Source organism: Molothrus ater, chromosome 7 (genome assembly GCF_012460135.2).
Source record: "Molothrus ater isolate BHLD 08-10-18 breed brown headed cowbird chromosome 7, BPBGC_Mater_1.1, whole genome shotgun sequence".
Classification (NCBI taxonomy): Eukaryota; Metazoa; Chordata; class Aves; order Passeriformes; family Icteridae; genus Molothrus; species Molothrus ater.
This window is the reverse complement of record NC_050484.2, coordinates 10,204,815-10,230,039: the sequence shown is the minus strand read 5'-3', so window position 1 is coordinate 10,230,039 and position 25,225 is coordinate 10,204,815. Positions and strand designations below refer to the sequence as shown.

General features: G+C 40.6%; 1 protein-coding gene across 13 annotated transcripts in view; it reads left to right on the top strand.

Annotated features, from left to right (window-relative positions):
- ANKRD44 (ankyrin repeat domain 44) overlaps positions 1-25,225 on the top strand; it is a 132,011-nt gene that overhangs the window by 48,939 nt on the left and 57,847 nt on the right. For all 13 annotated transcript variants that reach the window (XM_036387334.1, XM_036387329.1, XM_054515327.1 and 10 more), the window contains exons 2-3: positions 13,124-13,207; positions 21,628-21,706. In XM_036387334.1, coding sequence (XP_036243227.1) covers positions 13,124-13,207; positions 21,628-21,706 — 163 coding nt within the window. The remainder of the gene's footprint in view (positions 1-13,123; positions 13,208-21,627; positions 21,707-25,225) is intronic.

Sequence of the window (25,225 nt, the reverse complement as noted above, 5' to 3'; positions counted from 1 at the left end):
CTTAGATGCTCTCAGCTTCTCATGCATTACTTGAGTCACTTGTAAAAATCTATTAAAATTAGTGGAGATGGTTACTAATTTAGTTCTGCAGGCTCTGTTTTGTAATGTACATTTAGAATGAAAACTGTAAGGTCTACACCTGCTTATTCTTGAGTTCATGTATGGGGTTCATATCCAGTACACAATTCCAGACAGCCATCCCTTTTCCAAGAGGCCATCTGGGATATCTAGTGGCAGTACAGACACATTCCCTGAGCTTGTCCTCAAACATCCTCCTCTCTGATGGGTAGCACGACTCAAAGAGCTCCCTGTCAGAAGGAAGTGTTCAAATACCACAGGCATCCACAGTGGTGTGGCCAAGGAATCAATCACAAAAGAATGGTGAAGTCAAGCTGGCTTGGGAAATCCTCTGGTTTGTTTTGGCTTTGCCATTTAGCTAGGTTACTGTAATTCAGTATTAGGATCTCATTAGGCAGTTGATCAAGCTGCCACCAGCTTTTTCTGCTGTTGTCATTAGACAGGTAGAGAATAATGCCCTGCTTAACAGCACAGACAAAAATGAGTATTAAGCACATTGCCACTGCCCTGACAAGCAGCAGTTACATGTGTTAGCTGATTAAGGGGTGTTTTGTATTAAGGTTGCATATTTACTGGGCTAAATTTAACAAGACTAATACATGAATATTCACAAAATAACTGAGTGGCTGTGTTTAGGGACTCAAATAGAGATTTGTTGTTTTTTAATATAAAAACTGTAAAAAAAAAGCCCCAACTAATTATTTTTTAGCAAGTTAGGTGCTCTTTTTTGCAAGCATTTCTTTTGGTATCAGACTCATGGTGCACGACAACAACACAGAATAGTAAGCTTTTCACTACTGAAGTAGAATAATTCACAGAAAATAAATGAGAGGCTGAAGTGTTAAGCTATGCAAGTCTAATTAACTTTCAGCCTTAATAAGCTATGGCCTCTCTAGCAAAATTAAAAACGGGGTTTGAATTACAGATGGCAGCTACAGTTTGGGCTTAAAAAGTAGTTTTTAAAAACAGGGGTTTTTTGCCCCCCCCCCCCCCCCCTCCCCTTGTATTTCTGAGCACTTTGTTTTGCAGAGGGCCATCTGAAGTGGATTGCCCTCTGTCCCTGTCTTGTCTTCCCTTTTGTTCACTGGATAATTCTTTGCCCTCCTCTGCTGCAGAGAGGCTCTAATGAGACTGCTCAGGAGTAAGGGGGGCTTGCCTTGACTTTGCAGGACTCTCACTCTATGGCTGAGCCTTTTTCTCTGGAAAAGAAAACCCCATTTGGGCAATGGTTATCCCAGACCAGAGGGATCAGTGTGTCTAGATGTGACATGGACAGAGAGAGGGTCTCTGACACAGCTGGACGGTGTCTGACTGCCAGCCTCACCCCACCTCTCCGCAGGAACTGGAAGGAAGCATGCAGAGACAGCTGCATGTACAAAATCAGCTAGTGCTGGGAGCTGGGGTGCTGAGCCCTTGTCTTGCTTTTCTTCTCAGTGCTGAAGGGTTTCAGCAAGAGTGTGACCATGACTGGAAGCTATTTGAGGGGAAATGGAGTGAGGGAGATTTGCATGCCACTTCCTGGGCCGATGAGAAGGCACACACACCCTCCTGGCTGGTGCTGCCCGTGCGAGGTCAGCTGTTCTCACACACGGAGATGTACCTGACACATGGCATCGAGTGTGATGAAGGGAGGGCTCACACTGAGTCTCAAAACGGTGACACTGGTCTCAGAGACATCTTGCAGGCTTTTCAGAGGGTATTCAGACGAAGCTATTCATAACTTGTTGGAAGAAAGTGTAATAGCTCATTATAGCTCTCCAGCTCATCTTTCTGTTTAATTTGTGTCTGTACAAAGTAATTTTGACACTGCTGGATTTGTCACAGTCAGATGCATCATGCTCTGAAGATACTGAATTGTTTTCTGAAGTGAAGACAATTTTGAAACCTTTTTAAATTTCCATTTAATTTCTTAGGCCTGGCTGTGTGACATTGCACTCATCAGCAAAGCTTGATTTTTTTTTTCCCTTTTTTTTCCCTGTCAACTTCAATAATTTGGTTGAGGTTGAGAACAAGGATATTATCAGGACATGTTGAATCAAAGTAACTTTGCTAATCTGTTCCAGATTCAAAATAGAGGTAAAACATCTGCTTTGGTTGTTGAGCAGAGCTCCATGCCAACTGTAGCATGCCTAATGTAAAGAAAGAGATGAAGTGGTGTTATGAACTGATCTTCGTGTTCACACATAGTTACTCTACTAGTAATGAAAATAACCCTGTCATCAGCCTCAGTAGTTAAACATTTTTAATCTGAATTTTATATCAGCTATGCAAAAAACAACTATTAGTCACTAAAATCTGCAAAGGATTTTAGTATTTTATGAAAACAGTAATAACCGACTGTGGTGCTCTTCAAGAGCCCTGTGAGCTCCATGACCTCTAAGAGAAATCAGGAAACATCAATGCTAGTCTTTAATGTCTTTTAAAGTATATTTGGCCCTGGCTGTGTACGAGAAGGTGAGTTGGGAGATTTTCTGAGTTTTTCTGGAGCTGGCAGGAGGGTGGCTGTGGGGGTGGCAGCTGCTGACCAGAGGAATGAGCTGCACTGCAGCACATAGGAGACAGGCAGTGGTGAGGCTGTGTGTATGACGTGCAACACAAGGGGAACCTGAGCAAGATCCGCTTGAAATATAGTGGTAAGATTAAACAAAACAGATAGTTCAGGTTTTCTTTGAGTCCCTAAAATATCTTCTCCCTCTCTAATGTTGTTTTCATGATCCTGGAGGTTTGCTATTGTCTGAGGCTTGGTTTAGATACCCATGACATCAGGACTTTGGAAATGTTGCAGGTCACTGTTAAGAGGAAGATGAGGTTCAGGAACACATGAGATTGTGATTGCAAAATGTATCTGTCCTTAAGAGAAACTCTGTGCATGAGCTCATTGAAATAAACCTCATAGCTGAAATTACCTTCTGATGAGTGAATAAGATAGGATCTGAAATTCTGCTGGAGTCCTGCCATGTATTAGTGTGCATCTAACCAAAGGCACTAGACTCCCCTCGAACTTTTGGAAATATATATTTTTATTGATTTCTGCTGTAGCTTACCCTTTTTGCGTTAACCTTTATCTTCATGTAAGCGTGCTGTGAATTTTTTTTGGCCTCCATTGCTTTCATATATTCAATCCTTTGCCTACTGAAGCCTGCGAAAAGAATACCTTTAACTTTCAGTGATTGTTGGACAAGATCTATTTTTGAAATACAGTCTTCTGCAGTTCACAGTTTATAACTCAGCCAAATTGGTAACCCATGTCCTCATTTGTGTTGCCCTTAATGGAGCAGAGATGCATCCTCCTTGTGTGCAGCCATTTAAGCTCTGTGTATCTTGGATGTGGAAAACAGATGACTTCTTTTAATAACAATCTTTTATGTATTGCAAGTAGTTCTCATGTTTCCTTTAAATTGTGTTCTGTGTATTGTGACCAGCTCTGATCTGTTTAGGTTTTCCCTGTAAATCATGTTTTAGAGCTCTGTTTTGGTCTTCAAGGCAAGTGATGCCCTAAATTAAATGTCTCACTCCAGCCAGCCTAAGCAGTACTGAGCAGTGTGGAAGGACCTCTGTGTGCTTGGCAAGTCATAATCCTATTTTAAATCTCTTCCTCTTTCAGACCGTTGTTCGGTTACTTTCAGTTAGTAAAATGCAGTCCCAAATTCTTTCTTACACTTCTGCGTAACCACCCTGGATTTCTCACTAACAGGCAGGCTATGTTCTCCTCCATACTGAACAGTGTCCGACTCTTCCTGCGGCCTGGCTGTTTGTATAATTTGTCAAGGTGGTTATAAATTCTGATCTTGCCCTCCAACATCCTTGTGTAGTCTCTTGTAGTTCTGAAGTATCTGCAGATTTATTGTGGCACTCTGTTTCATAGCTGCCTTCTTTGTGTGTACAGTAATATAAAACAGACCCCATTAGCCAGCGGAAGTCCTGATCTTACCAAGTAAGATCTTACAGGATCAGCTGCCTCTTTAGAGTTCTCTAAATCAGGACTAATTTTCTGAAAATGAAAGGGTTTTTATTAGTGTGTGTGATGAGTATCAATGTGTGCTGCATATATCAGATAGAGCACTTAATTACAGATGGACTGGACTATTACTTTGTCCTGCTGAGTGTCCAGGCTGCCAGATGAAAAGCAGCTCTTGCTGTGCTGCTGCACTGAAAGAGGACTATGGAAAGGTTTTTTGAGCCAGCTGCAGTGTGTGTAGCAGCCCTTGCACACGCTTGCCTTGGCAAGGAAGAGGGGTAAGTCACAGTTTCATAAGTGATAAACTGAAGGGAGATAAACTTGCAGCATTTCCGTTTCTTTTTTCCTTTTTCTGCTTGACTGCCATTGCTGCTGATAGAGTTGGGTGCAGGCAGGATATCAGTGGTCTCCAGAGGATGTGGGGCCACTGAACGGAGGAGATGTCCCAGGTTAAGTTGACCAGCTGCATGAACCCCTTCAGCCCTCAGAGCGTTCCTCCCTCCACACAGATTTGATTTTCATTGTCTTTTATTTTTTTCTTTCTTGTGGAATTTAGCACCTAAACAATTGGTTAAAAAAAAAAAAAGAATTGTGTTTGAAGACAAGTGAGCAGGAAATTAAGCTTTTGGCAGGGTTGGTGTTTTTCAAGCGAGTTTCTCCCCTAACTGCTTTATTCTGAAATCTCTAGTGAGGAGCGGACGTGTCACTGGGCTGCTGTTGCTCTGTTCTGCTGCTGGCAGTTTCATTTCTCTTGAGGTTCATAACCTCACACTGCCTTGGCCACCTCTCAGCTGTGCCTCTGGTGGGGACAGGGTGCAGGGCCCTTTGGAAAGCAGGTGGTGTAACATGGCACAGGGCCTCTCACTTGGAAGTTGGCTTCAGCTGATTTACACCAGCTGGAATTTATGCCCCCAGAGATTTTACTGTCTGCTGTGCTCTTGTTCAGAAACACTGCCTTGGTGCCAGGACTTCTTCCCTGCTTCTGACTAAATGATTGATGGATTATGGGGGAGGGGGAAAAAGAAAAGACAAAAGCTCTGGGAAACAAAATATGGATATGACAAGAAGTGCTCAAATGGATAAGTAGTGCAGCACATGCTGCTGAGCATGTATAAAAGGAATTGGATCCTTTTTTTGGTACTGCCATTACAATCCCAGGACTGTTATTTAATGGTGCTGCTGATATGTCTGTTGTGAGATATTACACAACACACAGTTTGTATCGAGACAAAATCCCAAGAAATTTTGAACAAACAAGTTCAGGAGGACAAGAAAAATTCAGGGTACTCTTAGATTGATTATCCTCAATCTTTGTGGGTATTCCAACAAATTCTACTATGCTGTCTGTGACAGACTTTTTTCTACTAAAATAGGTAACAAATGCTGGTGAATATAACAAATGTTATGCTACTATGTTTATGTTTGTCTCCTTTAAAAAAGCTTTCTTATTTTAACTAGTCTGCCTCATGCTGAGTCTTTGTCTCCACTTGATTAATGTAACTTCAGGACAGTATTTATTAACTAATTTTCTGATCTGATCTGGAGGCACTTCAAAAAAACCCATCCACCCCCAATCCTAAATGCCAAAACTAAAACCAAACCCTAGCACTTAAATCAAGACTGGTGGACAGCCTCCAGTAATGAGAATGAAGTAAAGGACGCTGGGCAAGCTGAATTAAACAGTCTGAGCTCTTTTCCTTTTTAGAAGTGATCTAAATTTAACAGGCCAAGAGTTATTTTGGTGCCTTTTACTGATAAGTTCAATGAAACCTAGGCAACTTGCAGCACTTTTCAGTGTGTAGAGGAATTTCAGGATTCCAGGAATGGCAGGATGTAACCTTCACTTCACCTGGAAATATAAGCAATTCTTGGGGCAGTTGATAGGCTTCCTAATGAAAAATGGGAGGCAGCCAAAATCTGGAGCCAAGCTAGCACCAGAAATAGATCTGCCAGAGGCTTGTTTTGCACTGTCTAGAATGGCGTATCACAAATTGTGTGAACAGAAATACCAGGCTGGGTCCAGCATTGCACAAGCAGGATCAATCCCCTGACTATTTTCCTTTTTAAGTATCATGAAAGCTTGATTAAATAAATGTCATGTTAAAGTTTGAGCTGTCTCAATATGTTGTTTTCAAGTAGGAGAGGGGAAAGGGTTGAGCACAGAGAGGACCAGAGTGCAGGTGGTGGTGAGGAGGCAGGGGTTTAGCTGGTTTATTCTTGTTACTTCACAATATGTGTGCTTTTGGGGAAGTGTAGTGAAGTATAGTCTGGTTTGCACATCACTTACTAAATGATTAGTTGTGATTATGTTTAATTATAGAATCAGATCTATTGTCTTCTCTGCCTGGCTGGAGCCGGGGAGTTTGGTGGGTGGGGTGTAAGCAAAAGCCATCAGGGCCTTGCTGAGTGGGAGTGAAGAGCCAGAAGCCTGTGGGAGCACAGCCTGGATCTCCAATCCCAAGCCCAGCTTGTTTTTTGTAAAAGCTTAGCTGTATTGGAGGGGAAATCATTTAAAAGCAGGTGATGCAGGATGTGTTGTGACAGCCCTGCTCTCTTTTCAGGGTTGAGCTATGCTGTAAGCAGTTCAGATTGTTCTTTTCCAAACCTAGCATAAGCAATGTTCAAAACAAGATCCTTAATGGAAGGTTATCATCAGACAATCTTGTTTCAGATAGCCCTACTGCTACTACTTTAACCCTTTTCCAGTGATCATGCTTTTCCCTTCCTCCTTCATTGCAGCTATTGTACATCAACAAAATATACTTGTTCACCTGAAGCTGAGGATGTGCTTTTCCCACCCAGAAGAGGCAGAAGGGTGTTTTGGTAGGCTGTAATTCCAGCCTCTGAACCGGGTCAGTACTGGATACCAGGTACCCACCTGAATTCAGCTGGAGGGGTGTGATGCAGCCCTCTCTGGCCATGCTGCCTGAGGCTTTGCAGTCTGCCCCAGCTGCCTGGCTATGCAGCAGTAAGGCTGGAGCTGCTCTGTTTCTGTAGCTGTTTGTGATTGCCATGCAGTCAGCAATGTACACCAGTGATTAATCTCAGGTTTTTGTAATGTTACCAGCAATGGCAATATCTGCTGGTCGTGTTAGAATCACTGCATTCCAATTAATTCTGCACCAAATATTTCTGTAATGTTCAAGTCTTTGTTTGGGAAGCCACTGTGGGAAAGGCTGAGTGCATGCCTGTGTGGAACTACCTATGGACTGTGTTAGCATTGCATGAACTATTCAGACATATGGGAACAATTGCTTAGGAACCACTTCTGCCTTCCTTAGAGGGGAGCAAGCACCAAGCACATTGAGCATTGTTTGTACCACGCTGAGGGTCCTTGCAGACATCCTCTCCTGGTGCCCTGGGTGCTACTGAGTACGAGTTCCTTATGGTTAGACCATACTGGGAGCCACAGGTGTGCACTGGGGAATTTTCCATTTGGTCACTGAGCAGTTTTTGGTGTTTTGATGAAGTTGCCATTTGTCATTAGATGAAAGCATTGGAGGGAGAGGCTTTCAGCTGTGGGCTTGTGTTGCGCAGGCAAATGCCGACACCCCCCCTCCAGCTCTTCTTTCTCTAAAAAGTTAGGTAAAATTTGCTTTTGAAGCTAAACATATGTTCTGTTTGGAGTTTATATATAATTTTTTACCTATTCTCAGGAGTGCATAACAACAAATGAAGCTGTGCTCAATTCTCCACTGCTCCTGTGTGCCCTGTGCCACTGATGTGAAGTCTTCTTTATGCGCTGAAGGACAAACACAGCCTGAGGCTTTGGAGAAGCTGTTATAAATGACATAGATAGAAATGGGGGCCATTACAGGAAAACCCAACACTTGTTGCAATAAAACTTAAATGCCCATTACATCCCTCTAAGCAACTTAGAGCACAGCATGGCAGCAAGTTAAAAAGCCATTGGAGCAGGCAAAGTGTCAGAGCACAGTTGCATCCTTTAAATGGCTGGCCTAAGAGCAACATGAAGATCTCTCAGCTTGGAAGTGCCTCTGTCATGCAGAGGTTCTTTTTTAGTTTTGGGAATGTTGGCTCATGTTTTTTTGAATACCTCTGTGTGTCATATAAGTTTGTTGGTCCTTGAGCATTCAAACACAGTGGAACAAATTGAAATAAATAGCAATGTGTAGGCATGCATGCTGTCCTTGCTGCAGAGGATTGATGTGCAATCCTTAAATCACTGGGCTAGTCTGCAATAAATGGAAGGACATAATAAGATAGAATTAAATTAATTGAATTTTTTTTCTGTGGTGTTTGAAATGTTGCAGCATACAGGATATTTATTGTTCTGCTCAGTATAAATGTCCTAAGTGCATTTGCTCACTTAACAGTGCTGTTAGTTTGTCACAGTGCTTCCAGGGAACCAGTACACCCAATCTACAGATTTGATTCTCTCCACTGGCTTTTCAGTTGCTTGGACAAGTATTCCTTAAGTCACTTAGTAAAGATCTGTAATTGGTATGTAACACCTCTTAGCAGGCATCCAAGGGCATTATTCTCCAAATACCAGCTCTGTGAAAGTACTTTGTTGGGCAGAAGTGTATATAGAAATTCCAACAACAGGATTGCATCCGTTGAATTAACAAATTATGAGCAAACCTTTTTGGTATTTACCCAGCAATTCGTTCCTAAAACACAGTAAAAGGCTAACCCCTGATGCAAGGGAACTAGACTACAAAGCCTATTGAAAATTACCAGTGTTGAGTAATTTCTGTACATGGAACTGTATAAATACTAAGCATCAGGTAAAGGCACTCTAAGAATTAAGAGAAATCCAGTTAATGGCTGTTCACTAATACAGACTTGTAAGTTAAAACTGCATTTCAGGTATTCATGTGCTGTATGTGCAGAGGGAAAAAGTCCTAAACTAAAATTAAGGAGGGGAGCAGCCTTTTTGCTTTGGCCAATGGAAGGAAATAGATGTATGTGATGTGACATAGCAGACAACCTTGTTATCTTGATTAGTGGGAGTACTTTCAGAAAAAAAAGAGGTGTTTGGCTAAACACTGTCAGGTGTTTGGCTAAACACTGTCAGAATCAATACCACTTTGAAATGATTGTGTGTCTTGCCTTGCTAGTTACATGAATACATGGATATATCCAAGTGTTTAGTCCAGGAACTTGATGTAAGGCAATTAGAACTAATAAAGGATCAAAATGTAGCTTTTTTCACTCAAAGGAGCAAATGATAGTCTGTGAGATCAAATAGTCATGGGAGTCAATCATCCTTTCCCTATCAGCCTCTACGTCCTGTCAAACAAAAATCTGGTTAAATAAGTCCTGGTCAGTGAGTCAGGATTTCTAAAATCAAGGCAAAATGTTCAGTATATGTCACAGTTACTAGCTGCTCAACAAAAATGCAAAGTTTGCTAGGAGGTTCAGCACCTGCTTTGGACATAATAATTAAAATTATACTTGAGACAATCCCCTTACAGGCTTCATCTCCTCTGGAGTCAGAGACTTGCCAATGCCCCTTGGTAACAGTCAGATCTATGGAGGAGAATTTCCCAGTGTTGCACTTTTTCTCTTGGAACAGCTTGTTGGCTCTGTGGAATCCAGCTGAGCCACAGGACATTCTTCCATGTGGGTTTAAATTCTGTTGCTGAAAAAATCACTGTGCCTTCAGTTCAACAAGTTAATTTTACCTGGTGGGTTGAAGTCTAGCTTATGATTGCCCTGCATGCAGTAAAGATAGGAATATGTTGCAACACTGGAAGGTGTCTGCAGACACAATTTATTTTTTGCTAAAGTGCTTGTTTCAGCACAAAGTAAAGAAGCCTCTAATAAAACTTATTGCTAAGTTTCATACTTAGCATAGTAACTCTGTAGAAGAAGTAACATGGAAAGGTTTTTGTTAGCTGCTGGAGTTTATTTTCAGAAAAAATGTGAACACTCCCAACTGAAATTCTCTTTAAGAAATTGGAAGCTACAGAGAGCTGAGCTGATGAAACAGTTGTTCATCATTCCAAAACCCTGCACCCTTGATTAATTCTAATAATAGTTATATATAATCTGCTCTCTGCTTGTGCTTTTTTCCCCCCCTTTATTATAAGAGTTTAACAACTTCTTAACAATTTGAAGACTTTTAAAGCAAAATATTTCTGTTAATGAAATAACCCATTAATGATGTCACAAGTTTTAGAAATGATTTCCAAAAATACACTATCCTTTAATAATTAGAAAGGAAAATTATTTACCCTTCAGGAATTAAAATTAAAAAAAAAAAGCTATTTGAAGTCATTGATGCATGAATATAGTTATCAGTGAAGATCACTGTTCATTGAGCATCCATCATCAATGTGTGTGTAACTGCACAAGCCCCATTCCATCCCTGTCAGCTGCTGAATGCAGCAATGCTTTTTCCATTGTGCTGATGGATGTGGAGGCATCTTCTCAGCTCTGACCTCAGACTGAGCAGTACTGCTGCAACATAGTTCTGACATGGATTTCCTGGACAAGAATCCCATTGTATTAGTCCAATTCATTATACTTGACTGCACATCTTACACCGAAATAAGTCTCAATATGTAATAAAATTGCCTCAACAATAAATAATACATTCTCATTTCAAAACGAATACCTTTGAAAATAAAGTAAAATAATGACATAGTGAATTAGAAAAATGGCCAGCTGGAGCAGGCTGAACAGCAGTGACTCAAGATGGTTATTAACCTGTACTGGTTTTATCTCCTCTTTCCAGTTTCCAGGCTCTGATCATTTTTATCTCCTCTTTCCAGTTTCCAGGCTCTGATCATTCTCCATTATCTCAGTGTCTTGCTGCTACAGCTATCAGAGATCGACTTTATCGTGATTAATTTATAAAAATTAAATCTTACAGGGGAAAAAGGTCTGAAAGATGAGGCCTTTGAAATGGGTATATGGCAACTTTCTCCTGTCAGCAAAGGTTACATGTATAAGTGGTAGGAGTTATACCCTGCTTCAGAGGCACAATGAACACCGGGGTTTGATCAAGGAACTGCGGGTGAATGTGACCATGGTATGGTGGACAAAAATTGAGATGAGGATCTTCTGTGTGTCACAGGTCTAAAGAACACCACGATGTTCTCAGTCTGCTTTCTGTGTTAAGTGGCTCATGCTAATTGGAAAGGTCAAACATTTCCTGTAAAACCAAGGGTTTGATTCAGATTTCTGGCAAAGGGAAGATGGGTCAAAGTGCCTTACTGTAGACCTTCCTTTTTTTTAATGTCATGATGCACAATACTTTACTCCCTCCTTTTTTAAAAGAAAAACATTGCCTGTAACAGCACTTTACTTGGTTGGGTTTTTTCTTTTTGTTTTTTAAAATCTAATAGATTTGAATTTTGAGGGTTTTTTCTCTTACTTCTGTCTGAGGTCTCACCTTAAATGTCACCAGAGTCTGGCTGATACTTTTCCTTGGGTGCTGGGCATACTGCATGCTGGGCATGCTGCAAATGGGTTCAGGGATTAATCTAAGATGCTGGGGGTGTTTGTTTCTTTACTACTGGATTGTGATTGCCATTCAGCTTGAAATTGAGGAGTTCTCTGCTTTCCTGTTGATTTTTTTTTCATTTAAATATTATGATAAATGCACAGGAAATGCAAATATTTTGGTGGAATCATAATAATTTCATAAAGATTCACTGATTCTTCATAGCTGTTAGTTTTAGGAGAGAAGGGTCTGGTGTTTGCATCCCCTGTTGGGAAATATTCTCTGCCCATTCTGACATGGCTGGGAAGGGAGCATGCTAAATAGTTCAGGTGAAATGCAATTTTTTTTCCTTCCCTTTTTCAAACATCCCCTACAATATGTAAGACATAGACAATGGTGATGAAAGATGCTGCTTTAGTCTTTTTCATTTTTGGAAGAGTAGCAAGAATGAAATTCCAGTATGAATGTTTCTCAAGGACATAAGGGATTAATATGTCTTAAAATAGACACCATTAACTTTAAAATGTATTTTCCACATTTGAATAAGAAAAGATAGGGAGGAAATGGTATTTACTTTGTTCTTTCAGCCTGTTGTGTGAATTTTGAGATAGCCTGTTTACAAGACAGCTAAATTCTGTAGAATCTCAAGAACTGCAGTTTTATGTGCTTAAGTAGTCATGCATGCTGCCATTTTACAGGATTATTTTAGGTTCTGGTGATTGCAGGCACCACAAACTCCTTTTGGCCAGTAGGACCATGAAGCAGCCAGGAGTGAGACTTGGGGGGCACACATTGTCTTCAGGAGGGTGCTGGTGAAAGCGGGGCCTGTTTCAGCCACATGCTTTATGGGATAGGGGTCTTTGTGAATTGTCCCCTTCTTTTCCCGAGTCTCCAGCAGCACAGTTTTACTTCTTTTAGTTCTGTGTGCTGCCAGCTTGGTTACTAGCTCAGAAATTTGCTGCCAAGGTGGTCGGAAGGGTTGAAGTCACCAGCTCTGGCTGAGTGTGGCAGCGCTGAGCGCACGCAGTGCTCCCTCCCGCTGCCCGGCGGTGACGCCAGCCTTGGAGAGCAGCGAGCATAGCGAGCATGGCACATTGTTTCTCCTGTGGGCCTGGTTATTTATTCCTGCATTCCCATTCATAATAGCATAATAACAGACTTGAGACAATAAGATAATTACTTCGCTTCTTGGGTGGTTAAAATTAACTGCGCTCATGGCGTATTTATTCGGGAAAAAAAATACAAGTTGTTTAGTGATTGCCCAGAAATTCATTATCTGCATAATGTTCTGTTTCTAAATGTGTATGGCATGGCCATTCATCTGTGCCAAGAGCAAGCATGCAGCACTATCTGATGTAATTAGTTTTCCCCTTACATGCCAGGGAGAACATCTGGGCTAATTGTGTGTTGTTGACAAAAGTTGCTGTTCTAATGGGGGTCCCTGTTTGTGCACACACATGCTCATTATAGGCACAAACATGCTCATGATTTCAGTTTATCCTCAAGCAAACTGGTAGCTCTTACTAATGAGATGCTCCTGGTGATTTGGGACTGGGGTCACACTATGTCTCTGGGCAGATTTAGAAGCTGTTAGCAGGAGTAAAGTGCTCTCAGTTTAAACAGAAAATAAACAAACCTGTAATGTTTCTGCTTCTGTTTTCTTTTTCCAGCCTCCACTGGTCCAGGCGATTTTCAGTGGTGATCCAGAAGAGATACGGATGCTGATCTACAAAACTGAGGATGTCAACGCCTTGGTATGTGACTGGCATGTTGCGCACCATGCTTGTGGCAATGACAGTATTAAAAATGTAATTGACAAATAACAGAATGGAAATTATTGGGAAGTAAGAGATTTGGGGCTTCAGTGGTATCCTAAGTAGGAGTCAATGTAATTGTCTCCAGCAGATGACTTTAAATTTTCTAAGTGTATGGTAATTATTCCAAATGTGCAGGTCAGTCAGGGACATTGTTTTTTCTCTTACTGAGAAAATGAATGAAAACAGCTGAAAATTGCATATTTTTACTCTCTGTAGGGCTTCCTTTTATGAAAAGTCTTTGCAGATCAGGAGCTGTTATGCATTTGACTCTACTTGAACTAAAGCTCCAATATAATTCTCAGTAGTGAGAGTAAGGAAGCAGAATCTTGGCCACAATTTGCCCACAAAGGAATTACTGTTTTGCAGATTGACTTATTCTAGCCAGAATGGTAAGCAGCTGTAAACAAGTAGTAGTTGAGTGCTTTGGCAGTGAAAAATATACCTCCAAGTCAACTTGGTCTTTTTTGCAGAAATTGGGGCGGGTCTTTTCTCCCCCCGCTTTGATTTTAACTTATGTCCGTACTGATAGAAACAAGCCCTGCCAGTCCTGACTACAATCTGTGGCCTCTCAAAGTGGTGAGAATATAAAGCAGAAGCAGAATGAGAATTTCCAGGTGTTTCCTGGACTTTTGAATCAACCTTCCTTTTCTTCATGTTTTTCTGTGTTCAGGGCTACCAAAAGGAGCTAGAGAGGTGATCCTACAGGGCTGGTCAACTGGGGTTCCACCCTGTTTGCTGTCCAGTAGAAGGAAAGATGCCAATCTTATAAATCTGATCCAAGACCTTGATGTTAAGCTTTCCTCATGATTATCAGTACCTGATTATTTTCCTGCAAGTTCCTGAAAGAATCATGCTTCCTTAAAGAATCATCTCCCTTGAATTTCCTCCTTCATTGTTTTTTGCTGATGATTTTAAAGAAACAACCAAACCCAGCCAAACAAAACGCCCTCAGCAAGGTAGATGAACACCACAGTCCCCAAATTTCATCTGTATTTCATGCTGGATTTTCAAAGCAGCATTTCCTGTACAAGATTATCGTGGATTTCTCCAATGTTTTTCTATCTTTTGGCTGCAAGTGTGTTGGTGATGGTTGCTAGGGAGATGCTCTCAGCTGTCAGGTGCAAGATTAGATGAAGAACACGTGTTTTGCAGATGAGTCCCATAATACTTAATAGAAAACGTCATTGAATGGTTTTGCCCAGAATACTGCTTACAATGCTCAAAATCCACCCAGGAATGCTTTGCCTCCTCAGGAGCAAAACTCAAAGCTGTTCTTTGAAGTAATTAAAAAGATACTGGTCAACACCAGCTCTGAGGGTTGTGTTCTGAATAGTGACTGCAGGGAAGTGTCAATTGCATAAAATATCACTGAAGAAAGATGAAAAGATTTCCCCCTCATTGTGCTGTGAGCTGGCAATTTGCATTCCATGCTTCTGTTTCCATTTTAAGGGTGTTTTTAATTACTTCCATGTTAGCTTTTGGTTGCTCACATGAGAGGAAACTCTGACACCGTTTGGCAGAGATTTGTCCTTTGTTGATTATTTTGGTTGGCTGTGTTAACACTGGAATAGTTCAAATGTAGGTAGGACAGGGATACAATGTAGAAGTGTGCTTTTGCAGCAAGGTTGGGTTATTTCTGAAGTTTAAAACATCTGGGTATTTTTAATCTCCATTAAGAGAAGTATTGTAAAGTGGATGGAACAACAACACAAAATTAGGAATGCATGTGCAGATGTCCCAAGAGAAAATTAATCTCAGGAAAGAGTTTGGAGGAAACCAGAAGTTTAGAAGATCACTTTTTTTTTGGTCTGGTAAAATAATTAGTAACTTCCCAAGCCAAGGACTTGTTGATGAAAATGGCTACATTTGGATACTGCTGTAATTGTGATTTCTACTTTAATCAAAGTGAAATCTCTTTGGATTACAAGTGTGGTTTTAATTCGTTCTGCCACTGTAATTGTCACTTTGACCTCTCCAGTCCCTACCTGTGCTTTGGGGGCACGTGATGCCACCTGTGCATCCTGAGGGCATGGACCCTGTTATATTTAGCTGGCAATGAGCAATTCCCTCCCCCTGGGTACTGAGTACACACTGTGTCCTTGGGAAGTGTGGTCAGCATTCAGCAGCCTTTTTCCCAGGACATTTGTGATGTCATTTGGGCAATCCAGGCTGCCAGATGAGTTGCAGGTAGACACTTGTACTCTTGCTGTCTGGTACATTCAGAAGCAGCAGGGTGATCATGCTATGTGTATGTAGAGGGGGATATTTTGGAGTGCTGTTTCTACTTAGGGAAGAGTGGGAGAGAATGACCCCAGAACCTAGGGACTAATCTGGATCCAAGTGTCACTCCTTATTTGGGATTCATAGTACATGAGCTGTGCAGCACCTTGTGTCTGCAAAGTCCAGTTGTTGTGTGCAATGTTATAAACCAAAATCCTCCCTGTGAAATTTCCATTTGTAACTCAGTCTTCCAGTTCAGTTTCTCTTTAATATATCCAAAGTCAAAAAAAAAAGTAAAAAACCTTCCAGTATTCTTCCCCATAAGTGATGTGTTGTTTGCAAGTCATTTATTCTCTCTCTTTTTATGCTTTATCCCCTAATGCTGTGTTCTCTTGGATAGAACCCTGTTTCTGGCTGCCGAGTGTCTGCAGAGGAGCAGGCAGCAGCCCCAGCAGAGATGGCAGGGCCATACATGCAGGACTGTGTATTTAGGGGGTGGTTTATTAGGAGATAAAGAGGGAAGGAAGGAAGTCATTATGCAGACACATGTATGTGTGCAGTTCATGACTTTTTTCCTTATTATCCTGCTTGGAGAGGCATAGATTTGCAGGACTGCCTTTGTCAGGAGGATTCAGGCTCATTCCAGGCCTTCCCACATGCACACAGGTTCTGTATATTCCTGTACTATTGCCAAGCATGTTTTTAGAGGTGCTGTGAGTGCTTGAGGGTACAAATAGGCACCTGTTTAGGGTTGTGTGTCTGAAAGGCTTTGCATGTTTGGGATAGCTGAAGAGGGTATTTAGCCTCTAGTAGTGCTGTTTAATATGCTGTTTATTTAAGTAGAAAGTGATGGAGAATTCTTTTTCTACCGAAATTATGAACAATTCTCCATTATGCAGCAAAATTGAATATAAAATTACACTGATGTTCTCAATGCAAGGTAGCTAGCATGACTTCTGTTTAGATGAAGTATTATTTTTTGCTTAGATTTTTTAAAAAATACTTTATAAAGAAATTTTTTGAACTGTGAAGAAGATTCTGCTGGAAAGACTGAGAGTCTGAAATATTCTGGGTTGCATTGCAACAGGGTGGTAGTGTAGTAATGGTTACTATGTTATATATATCTGTGCTGGTGACTCATCTCATCAGTTTGAGGCAGTTAAGGATGTATAGACCATTAAAGTCTCATGGCAGGGTTTGGCTGTAACTGCATTATTGTCTTCAAAAGTAGCAATATCAGCCTGAATTACTTGAATTTTCTGAATCTTTTCCCATGTGTGCTCCCATGCCTTAACAACCCCCCATCCAAAGTCAATTCTGTGTTTATAAAAGGGGAGGAGTTGTTCAAGTCTATCTTTTGAGTCTTACAGTGAGCATCAGTAATCATCAAAATATTTTCATTCTTTAGGATAACAGTTTCTATGGTCTCAATCTGGAATTAGTTTTTAAAGTTATGCTTTTCTAGCATAAAAGTCACTGTCAGCTTCATGGAAGGCAATTGCTAGATAAGGGGGGAGAATAAAGATAATTTTTCTTGTTCTGAAAGATCAAAGTATTTGCCTCTTGTGCTTCATGAACACTTGGCAATTTAAGACTCAGCTCAGAGAAATATTTATTTCTGAGGCTGAGCTGAAGACTTTGGGATGAGAGGTGCTGGAACGAGGATCTGCATTTTCAGATGGGAATTTCTCTTATTATGCAGAAGAAAGAGCCCAAAGTATAAGTTATACAGCTTGACTTTCACCTGTGGTGCTCACAGTCAAACACTTTGATTTACTTTCTGAATTACAAGCTTTAATAAAAGAATGTATGAGGAGGAGGAAATACTTGAAGCAGCAGAGATTTTCTTGGTACAACATCAGCTTTTGGCTCCAAACAGTTGTAAACAGCCCAAGAAATAGGTGCTCATAAGCTTTTAGCCTCTTCAGTAGTTCCTAGCAGTTCCCAATATTTAATTTTCTGAAGTTAACTTGTTTCTGAAAATTTTTTAATGGCTGTGCTATTTAAATGAGGTATACTCAGATGTAACAACTGTAAATGGAGTGAATGAGCAGGAGGTTTGTTTCTGCCATTATTTTGCTTAGACTTGATCAGTGGAAGTTATATTCATTCATATGCTTTATTCTGCCACCCAGGCACATTTTGAAGGTGATGGGAATCCAAAGGCTTCAGTAACTCTGTTTCTGTGGTGGATTAAACTCCAGCTATTGCTGTTAGCTGCTCAGTCAGTTTGGTAACAAAGAAAGGTTACATACATTTATTTTCTGCAGCAGTTGCATTTACATTTTAATAGTAAATAACTCTGTCCTAAGCATCACCTGATCTGAGCAGTTGCAGTTGATAACAAAATTCAGATCCATTATCTCCTTTGACATGTAGGCTGAATGTAGGAGAAAATGTATGTGCCTTTCCTTAATGTGCCTGATAATTTTACATGTGCTGATATGATTCATTCAGCTCACTGTTCTGCTAATCTTCATGGACCCCAGGCTCTGATCCAATAGAGCACTTAAGGACTAGTCTAACTTTAAGCCTGTGAGGGCCTTATCTGTGCCACTGTAATCACTTGAACAGTTTAAGCATGTGTTGAGTGTTTTTCTTGCTGAGGCCTTCTGCTCCTGATTGCCTGGCTGTTAGATTCTTAGTTTCTTTTATCTGTATTATAAAAAAAAAAAAGAAAAAAAAAAGGTGTACAGGTGATGTTAACCTGCAGCATCATCTTTTCTGTGAGCTAATATAGGCTACTAATGCAGTTTTCATAGAAGCATAGAATGCTCTGGGTTCAAAGTGACATTAAAGATCATCTCATTCCAAACTCCTGCAATGAGGGACACCTTTCACCTTCCACCAGACCAGGTTGCTCCAAGCTCCATCCAGCCTGGCCCTGGCCCTGAACACTTCCAGGGACAGGGCATCCACAGCTTCTCTGGACAGGCTGTGTCAGTCCCTCAGCACCTGCACAGTAAAGAATTTATTCTCAGTATCTATCTACACCTGCCCTCTTTCAGCTTGAAGCCATTTCCCCTTATCCTATCACTACACTCCCTTGTGAAAAGTCCCTCTCCAGCTCTCTTCAGGTACTGGAAAGAGAGTTTATCTCATATCAGCATGATTTTCTAGCCATTGTTTATAGCTTAGCTACTGTCTATTGCTGACCTTTTGTTCTTCTGAGAACTGCACTCGAAGCAGGTCTGATTATTTCTCTTAATGCTTTTTGTAATCCTGTTATCATCTCTTCCCCTCACTTATTTTCCTTGCCTTGATAATGTATGTTGAGGTTTGGGGTTCTGCCAAGCCTTTCCTTGAAAGGACATTTTTTATCCCTCTCTCTGTGTGTAGCCTCCAGTGTTTAGATCATTATGGATTCACTTTTGTGCTCCTGTTCCCAGCAGCACAGGACGAGGAGCTGGAGCTGGATGAGTGTTGGGGTGCTGGGTGCTGAGCCAGAGAGTGAGGAGCTGTGGCTGTGAGGGACCAGGGCTCTGAGGGGGACCCATGGCTGTGGTGGGACAGACAGACAGAAGCCTCAGTTCCTCTGTTGGGGTACCAGTGCTCTGCATAGTCTGAACAGGAGCTCAGGGATGTTCCTCTGGTGAGTTGTTCACTGTGCACAGCCTGAACAGGAGCTCAGGGATGTTCTCCAGTGAGTTGTTCACTGTGCACAGCCTGAACAGGAGCTCAGGGATGTTCTCCAGTGAGTTGTTCACTGTGCACAGCCTGAACAGGAGCTCAGGGATGTTCCTCTGGTGAGTTGTTCACTGTGCACAGCCTGAACAGGAGCTCAGGGATGTTCTCCAGTGAGTTGTTCACTGCCTGCTTGGCTGCAGGTGTCGTGTGTGGGTTTCTCCCTGCCAAACTCCTGAAAATGTTGCCTGTGTGCAAGTCAATGCTGATTTGTGCCTGGTTGTGATAAATGGATAAATTTCAGGGTTTTTTTCCTCTTGTAGAAATGAAGCTTGAATTCAGTTTCGTGAGTAACCCATCTTTCTCTGAAAACCGGCTTCACACTCAATATGATAGGGCTTTGTATTGATTTTAAAAACTGAAAGCTTAGAAAGCTCTTCTGTAATAGTTAGTTGTTCCTGTTACAGAAGAGTAAAATTTTCTGTTTCATTTCCTTTCCTCCCTCAGAATATCAAATTTGCATCAGTTTTACAGTTTAATACAGAAAATTGCTTATAATCAACAGAGCCTTGGTTTCATGGTACAGAAAATTGCTTGGCCTTGTATCATTACCATTCAACTTGCAAGTGCTCTGCCCTTGCCAAAGTTGGCTGTGTTGCACTGACAGGTACAATGGCTATTTCAAGTACTGTGTTGTACTAAAGAGAGCTTCATGCATTAGTAACAACAAACTAAGAAAAAAATAAAACTGGTTCTATTGTTGTATATATGTTTGATCAGTCAGTGTATTTTTTGCCATGGGTAGCCTTAGGACAGGGAATATCAAAGCCATGGAAGATCTCACATACATTTATGTAGCCTGTAGAAGCTGTTCTATGGTGTTAGGAATGAAGCATATGAGAGTAGCTTGTGGTACTGGTTCCTGAGGGAGCACTGCTGCATGGACACTGCTTATATTCCTTTGCTTTGCCTACCATGTGAGAAAGTGAAAGCCTGTGAGAGATCTTCCTTCCCCTCTGACCTGTGACAGTCAGGGTTTTATGTAACCAGTCTTCTGGGTGTTTCATGTGCATGCCCAATACCTAAGATCAAAACCCAATGCAGCACAATTTGAGGATTATGTACATGATGTATGCTTAAAAAAACCATACAAACAAAAATTAAGCATAAACTGTTCTGGTGATCAGTGGCTCTGGGCTTCTCAGTGCCAGAAAACAATTTTCAGCATTCCCATGGCAAATGTTTCTGCTACTCAGATTTGTCCACATTTATAGCATGCTTTGAAGATATTCCAAAACAGCTCATGGTAGATGATCGCTTGGGCATGTTGAAAGTGATATTTTTCATGACAGGCTCAGAGATCTTTTTCAGGGACAGGATGTAAATATTGGTAGGATTTCTCTGTTGATACTGTTTGCAGGAAGTGTTGAATTTGTTGCCAGTTTAAAATATTTAATGCTAGTAGATTGCAATAAGTTGGATTGCTAAGGTCTCTTAGAACTTATTTCTGTGGTTCAGAAACCAAAATGAAATAACATTTAGGACTGGAAACAGCACAATGAGCAGTATTAGCATGTTGTTGCCCATATTGTAATATTTAGCAGTTTCTTTTCAAGGCCTCTGTTCTGGAATCAGCTGAATAAAGCAATAAAACAAAGGGGTTTTGTAAACACTGTATTTATACCCCTTGAAATGATAATAAAAAAACCCTGTGAAATGGACTCCTTAATTTGGAAAATTACAAAAATCAAAAGAACCCTGCATGTATTTCAGAAGTTATATATATATATATATATATATATATATATATGTAACTTCAGAAGTATATATATATATGTAACTTCAGAAGTTATATATATATATGTAACTTCAGAAGTATATATGTGTGTGTGTGTATATATATGTATGTATCTTAGCAATTCTTCTACGTTTAAAGACAGATTTGTCTGGTACACTTTATTTATGTTTAAAGGTCAGTCAAGATGTACATGCCCATCTTGGGCTGCTGTACATACCCAGGCTATGGTCTACAAGAACCTTTGTAGACCAAGAAGAGTTTGTATCTTGACCTTGTGTGTGGTTCCAAATAATTCTCCTGAGTTATCCTTTTGAAGCCTCTGGTTTTGTACTGTTGATGCAAACTGCAATACAAAGTCTGATATCCAGAAGCATCTGGATTATGTTGCTGTGATACCGAAGAGTGGAAAATGTTTTTGAAAGAGACCTAAAGATGCTGTCTTTTGCTCATTTTAGCTTTGATTTCATCTACCTGTAACAGAATATCAGAGTAAAGGCAATATCTCTGCAAGGTCTGGTGGAAATGAGTGATAAAAAATAGACGATTATGGGGAGTTGAGTTGTTGAGTTCTTGAATTTTGTTCTTTTCCTGGCTGAGATTGCATTTCTAATTGCAAACAAAAATGCACCCAGAAAAAGAAATATATAGAAATCCTTTGCTCTTTTACACCAATGGCTGCACTTAGTGACCATGTTTTATAACTGTGGTTTTGTAGGATGCTGAGAAAAGAACGCCCCTTCACGTTGCATCATTCCTGGGGGATGCAGACATCATTGAGCTCCTCATTTTGTCAGGTAAGGTACAGTCCCTCACTGCTGTTAACTGGTAAATCAGCTCATTTTAAAGCTACAGCAAAGCATATATGAGGGAGTTTTGGGCATTGTTTATTTTTGAGTTTCACAGAGCTTGTTGCATTTCTTGCAAGCTTAGAAAGTATATTTAAATTTGGTGATAAAATCATGAAAAGCACCCTGTGACTGAGCAGAATTAATAAACAAAGTAACTTTTAACAACTTTTAAAGCCTTCAAACTGACAGTATTTGTGATTCAGAAACTTGCTGAAGTACATATTTGAAATATGGCTTCATATCCTGGAGTACAAGAATTCCTGTTAAGCAAAAATTATGGAATAAGAGCAAAAAAATTATTAATCAGCTTAAATGAATTGTAAGTGCTATTTACATTAGAAACATGTTTCTAAGAATCAGGAAGTTTATTTGGATGTTAGAAACTGTATAGTAGGAAGTATCTAAACAAAAGAAATAAAAGAAAAGTTTCCCAACTGTTGTAGTGACAGAAAAGACGATCAAAATATGTCAGAACAAAGCATAAAGCAGTCATCTCTCAAAAAGGGAGCATAATTCATGGCAAGCTCCTGGATGTGCTGGCAGATTTCAAAGCAGTGTTTTTCTAAGCTGGAGAACTGTAAGAGTAATGAGGATTATGAGGATTTAAGAATGTGGGACTGAAAGGAACCTTATGGTACAAACTTCTAACCCCTTCCAAGCAACTTCGGTACACAGTTGGTTTCACAATTTTTTAGACAGTTCCTTCAAATGAATTCCATATATTTTTTAAAGTTATTTCAGAATTCTCAGCCTTTTGATTACAAGGCACCTTCTAATTTCCAGCCTTGAATCCTAGATTAATTCCAGAAGGTATTTCTAGAGATGACCTATCCAGCCTCCTGCTCAAAGCACTGAATTTCCAAGTTAGACCAGGCTGTTGATGGGCACATGCAGAGCACACAATTCTATTTCTTTGGCTCACCAGTCTAGCCAGATCTGGAGAAGGCAGAAAATGAGAACTCACTTTGCTGTAGCTGTGTTTCCTCTGTTCATTTTCGGGGAATTCTGGGTTGCTTAATTGCTTAGTGAGGGTAACTAGCTGGCTATACATCAGCTCTTCCTGCTCTACCCCTGACAGCAGCAGAATGGTTGAAAAGAGCAGTTCTCTGCTGACAGGTTATGCTTGGGTGGGTTTTCAATGTGCTAAATGCAAGCATGATTTTCTTTCTTGGGAGGAAGGATTTAATAAATTTAATCTGTGCATGTGTTCTTGCAGTGTGTGCTGTTTGTCACATACTGCTGTTCCATTGTGGTGTAAGGAGATTGCAGGAACAATGTGTTTTTTCAAGTTTTGCAAGCATCAGCACAGGCAGTATCCTCATAAAGAGAAATGTGAAACAGTTTTGCCCATTTTTTCCCAAACAGCACCCAAAAATGTCCCAGTGAATGTTCCTGATGAGGGAAGAAGGCTTTCTAGAGTTCTTCTGGGATACTTAGTTCTAGCACCTCACTGCCAAAATGTCATCCATGGCTTATAGGGTTTGTCTGATCAACAACATAAAATGTAGGTGGTGCACCTTGGGGAGTTTTTATATATGCAAGTGAGTGTGAAAAACTTATAACGTGGGCTTTTAAAAATTCAGCTTTGTGTCAGTGGGACTGTGCTTGGGTTCAGTCTGCAGGAACTGTGTGGATCTTTTCCCCACTAGCTCAGCATGAGTCAAAATTAATTTTGTGTTGTATATTCTACTTATTCATTGTTCTTTAATATCTGAAGAATCATTTCTCATGATGAGCATGAGTGCTTGTATCCAAGAGCAGGTTTGGAGGTTTCTGAGAATTGAAGAGCAGGTTTATGACTTGTTACAAACACCTCTTTGTGACTGTGATCTCTCCATGAACCAGGCTGCAATGACAAGTGCAGCATCTTCCTTTGCTTCACCTCTTCAGTCAGCAAATGGTAGTAGTAGTGAAATTGTATCATAAAATATTAATCTGAACATAACATTCAGTTACGTAAGCAGAAAAACTTTGTTGTCTGACTTAAAATGCAATGGTGGTTTCACAGAGAGAAAGCACACAAACACTTGCTGTTGGTGTCAAGCAATATTCTCAGCATGAGCAGAAGCTAGGAGCAGTATCAACACTTTTCAATTTTTACAGTGTTCAGGAGAGAAATTAAATTAAATAAACACCTTCTGACATTTGTGGTTCATAAACTGGTGGTGGCACAAATAAATGTAGTGTCTAATGAATGAAATTTCTGCCCAGGTGGTTGGAGACAGACTAGGAATGGCTTTCTAGGTGGCCACTGGAATGGACTCTATTTGGACCTGGTTCAGGAGGGAGAGTGCCAGATCCCTCAGCTGGTGTGAGTCACCATGGCCCATTAAATGTCAAAGCCAGAGGGGTTTACACCAGCCCCAAGGTCTGATCCATAACCAGATGGTTCAGGCTGGGGAAGGGTGCTGAGGGGTTTTGTTTTTTCAGGCTACATGAAAGCAGGGAGCTTTGAGTACTTCTTCACCTCCTTCTGTCAGAAAGGAGGAGCAGCAAGGTAACCATCTCCCAGAAGGAATCTCTGTATGGTGCCACAGTCATGGACGTGCAGGAACAATTGTCTGGGCAAATACAAGCTGCATTCCCACTTGAGCTGGTTCCTGAGGGCATTGTGTTTGAGCTCAGGCCCTTACCCCTTGTTCCCCACCAAGGCACTTGCCATCTTGGCAATGTTACCTTGCTTTACTCTTTCAGAAGGCTCTGGGCTTCTTGGCAGGAAGCTGTCCTTACATTTTGGTGGGCCTGTTGCTGTGTCTTACAGGAGAAATTGGAAAGGTGCAAGTAAATAATGACATTAATAGGTTAAAGAGTACAGTTTTCTTCCTCCATTGACTATCCCTAATATTGGAGATTTAGACTGTGGAATCTAGAGATGTGGATTTGGCAGATGTGCTGGATGGAAAAGTGTACTTTAGTTATGATAAAGAGATGTTAACTTTATTCCTGAAAGCCAGCAATGAGTTGTTTATTTCAGATCTCAAAAGAACAGAGGCAGTTTCAGATTTATTTCCTCTTTTGGCAGAAAAATTTGAGTGTGAAAAATGGCAAAGATTACAAAACAGCCATATTAAAGAAAAGTAGAATACAGAAAGTTTCCTCTCTGTTGATTTTATCTGTACCATTATATGTGATGTTCTTTACTTCAGCCTCACAAAGCAAATTCCTGCAGCTAAGCCTTTCTGTCAGGCTCAGGAAGAGCATGTTGGAGAAAGTGAGGCTGAGAAAAGGCTTTACTCTGAAGAGCTTCTTTTTTAAAGTGGATATTTTATAGGATGGGTGTGTGCTGTGGCTATCTGAAAGGATTTTAAGTGAAATCTTTAAAGCAACTTCTATTTTCAAGGAAGATTGTGCCATGAATGACACTATTTACACCAATTTGAGTGGTTTTCAGCCCTCTTTATCCTTATAGACACACGGATTAATTCATGGAGTATTGTAGGAAGTGCACTGAGACGGGGTTAAGGT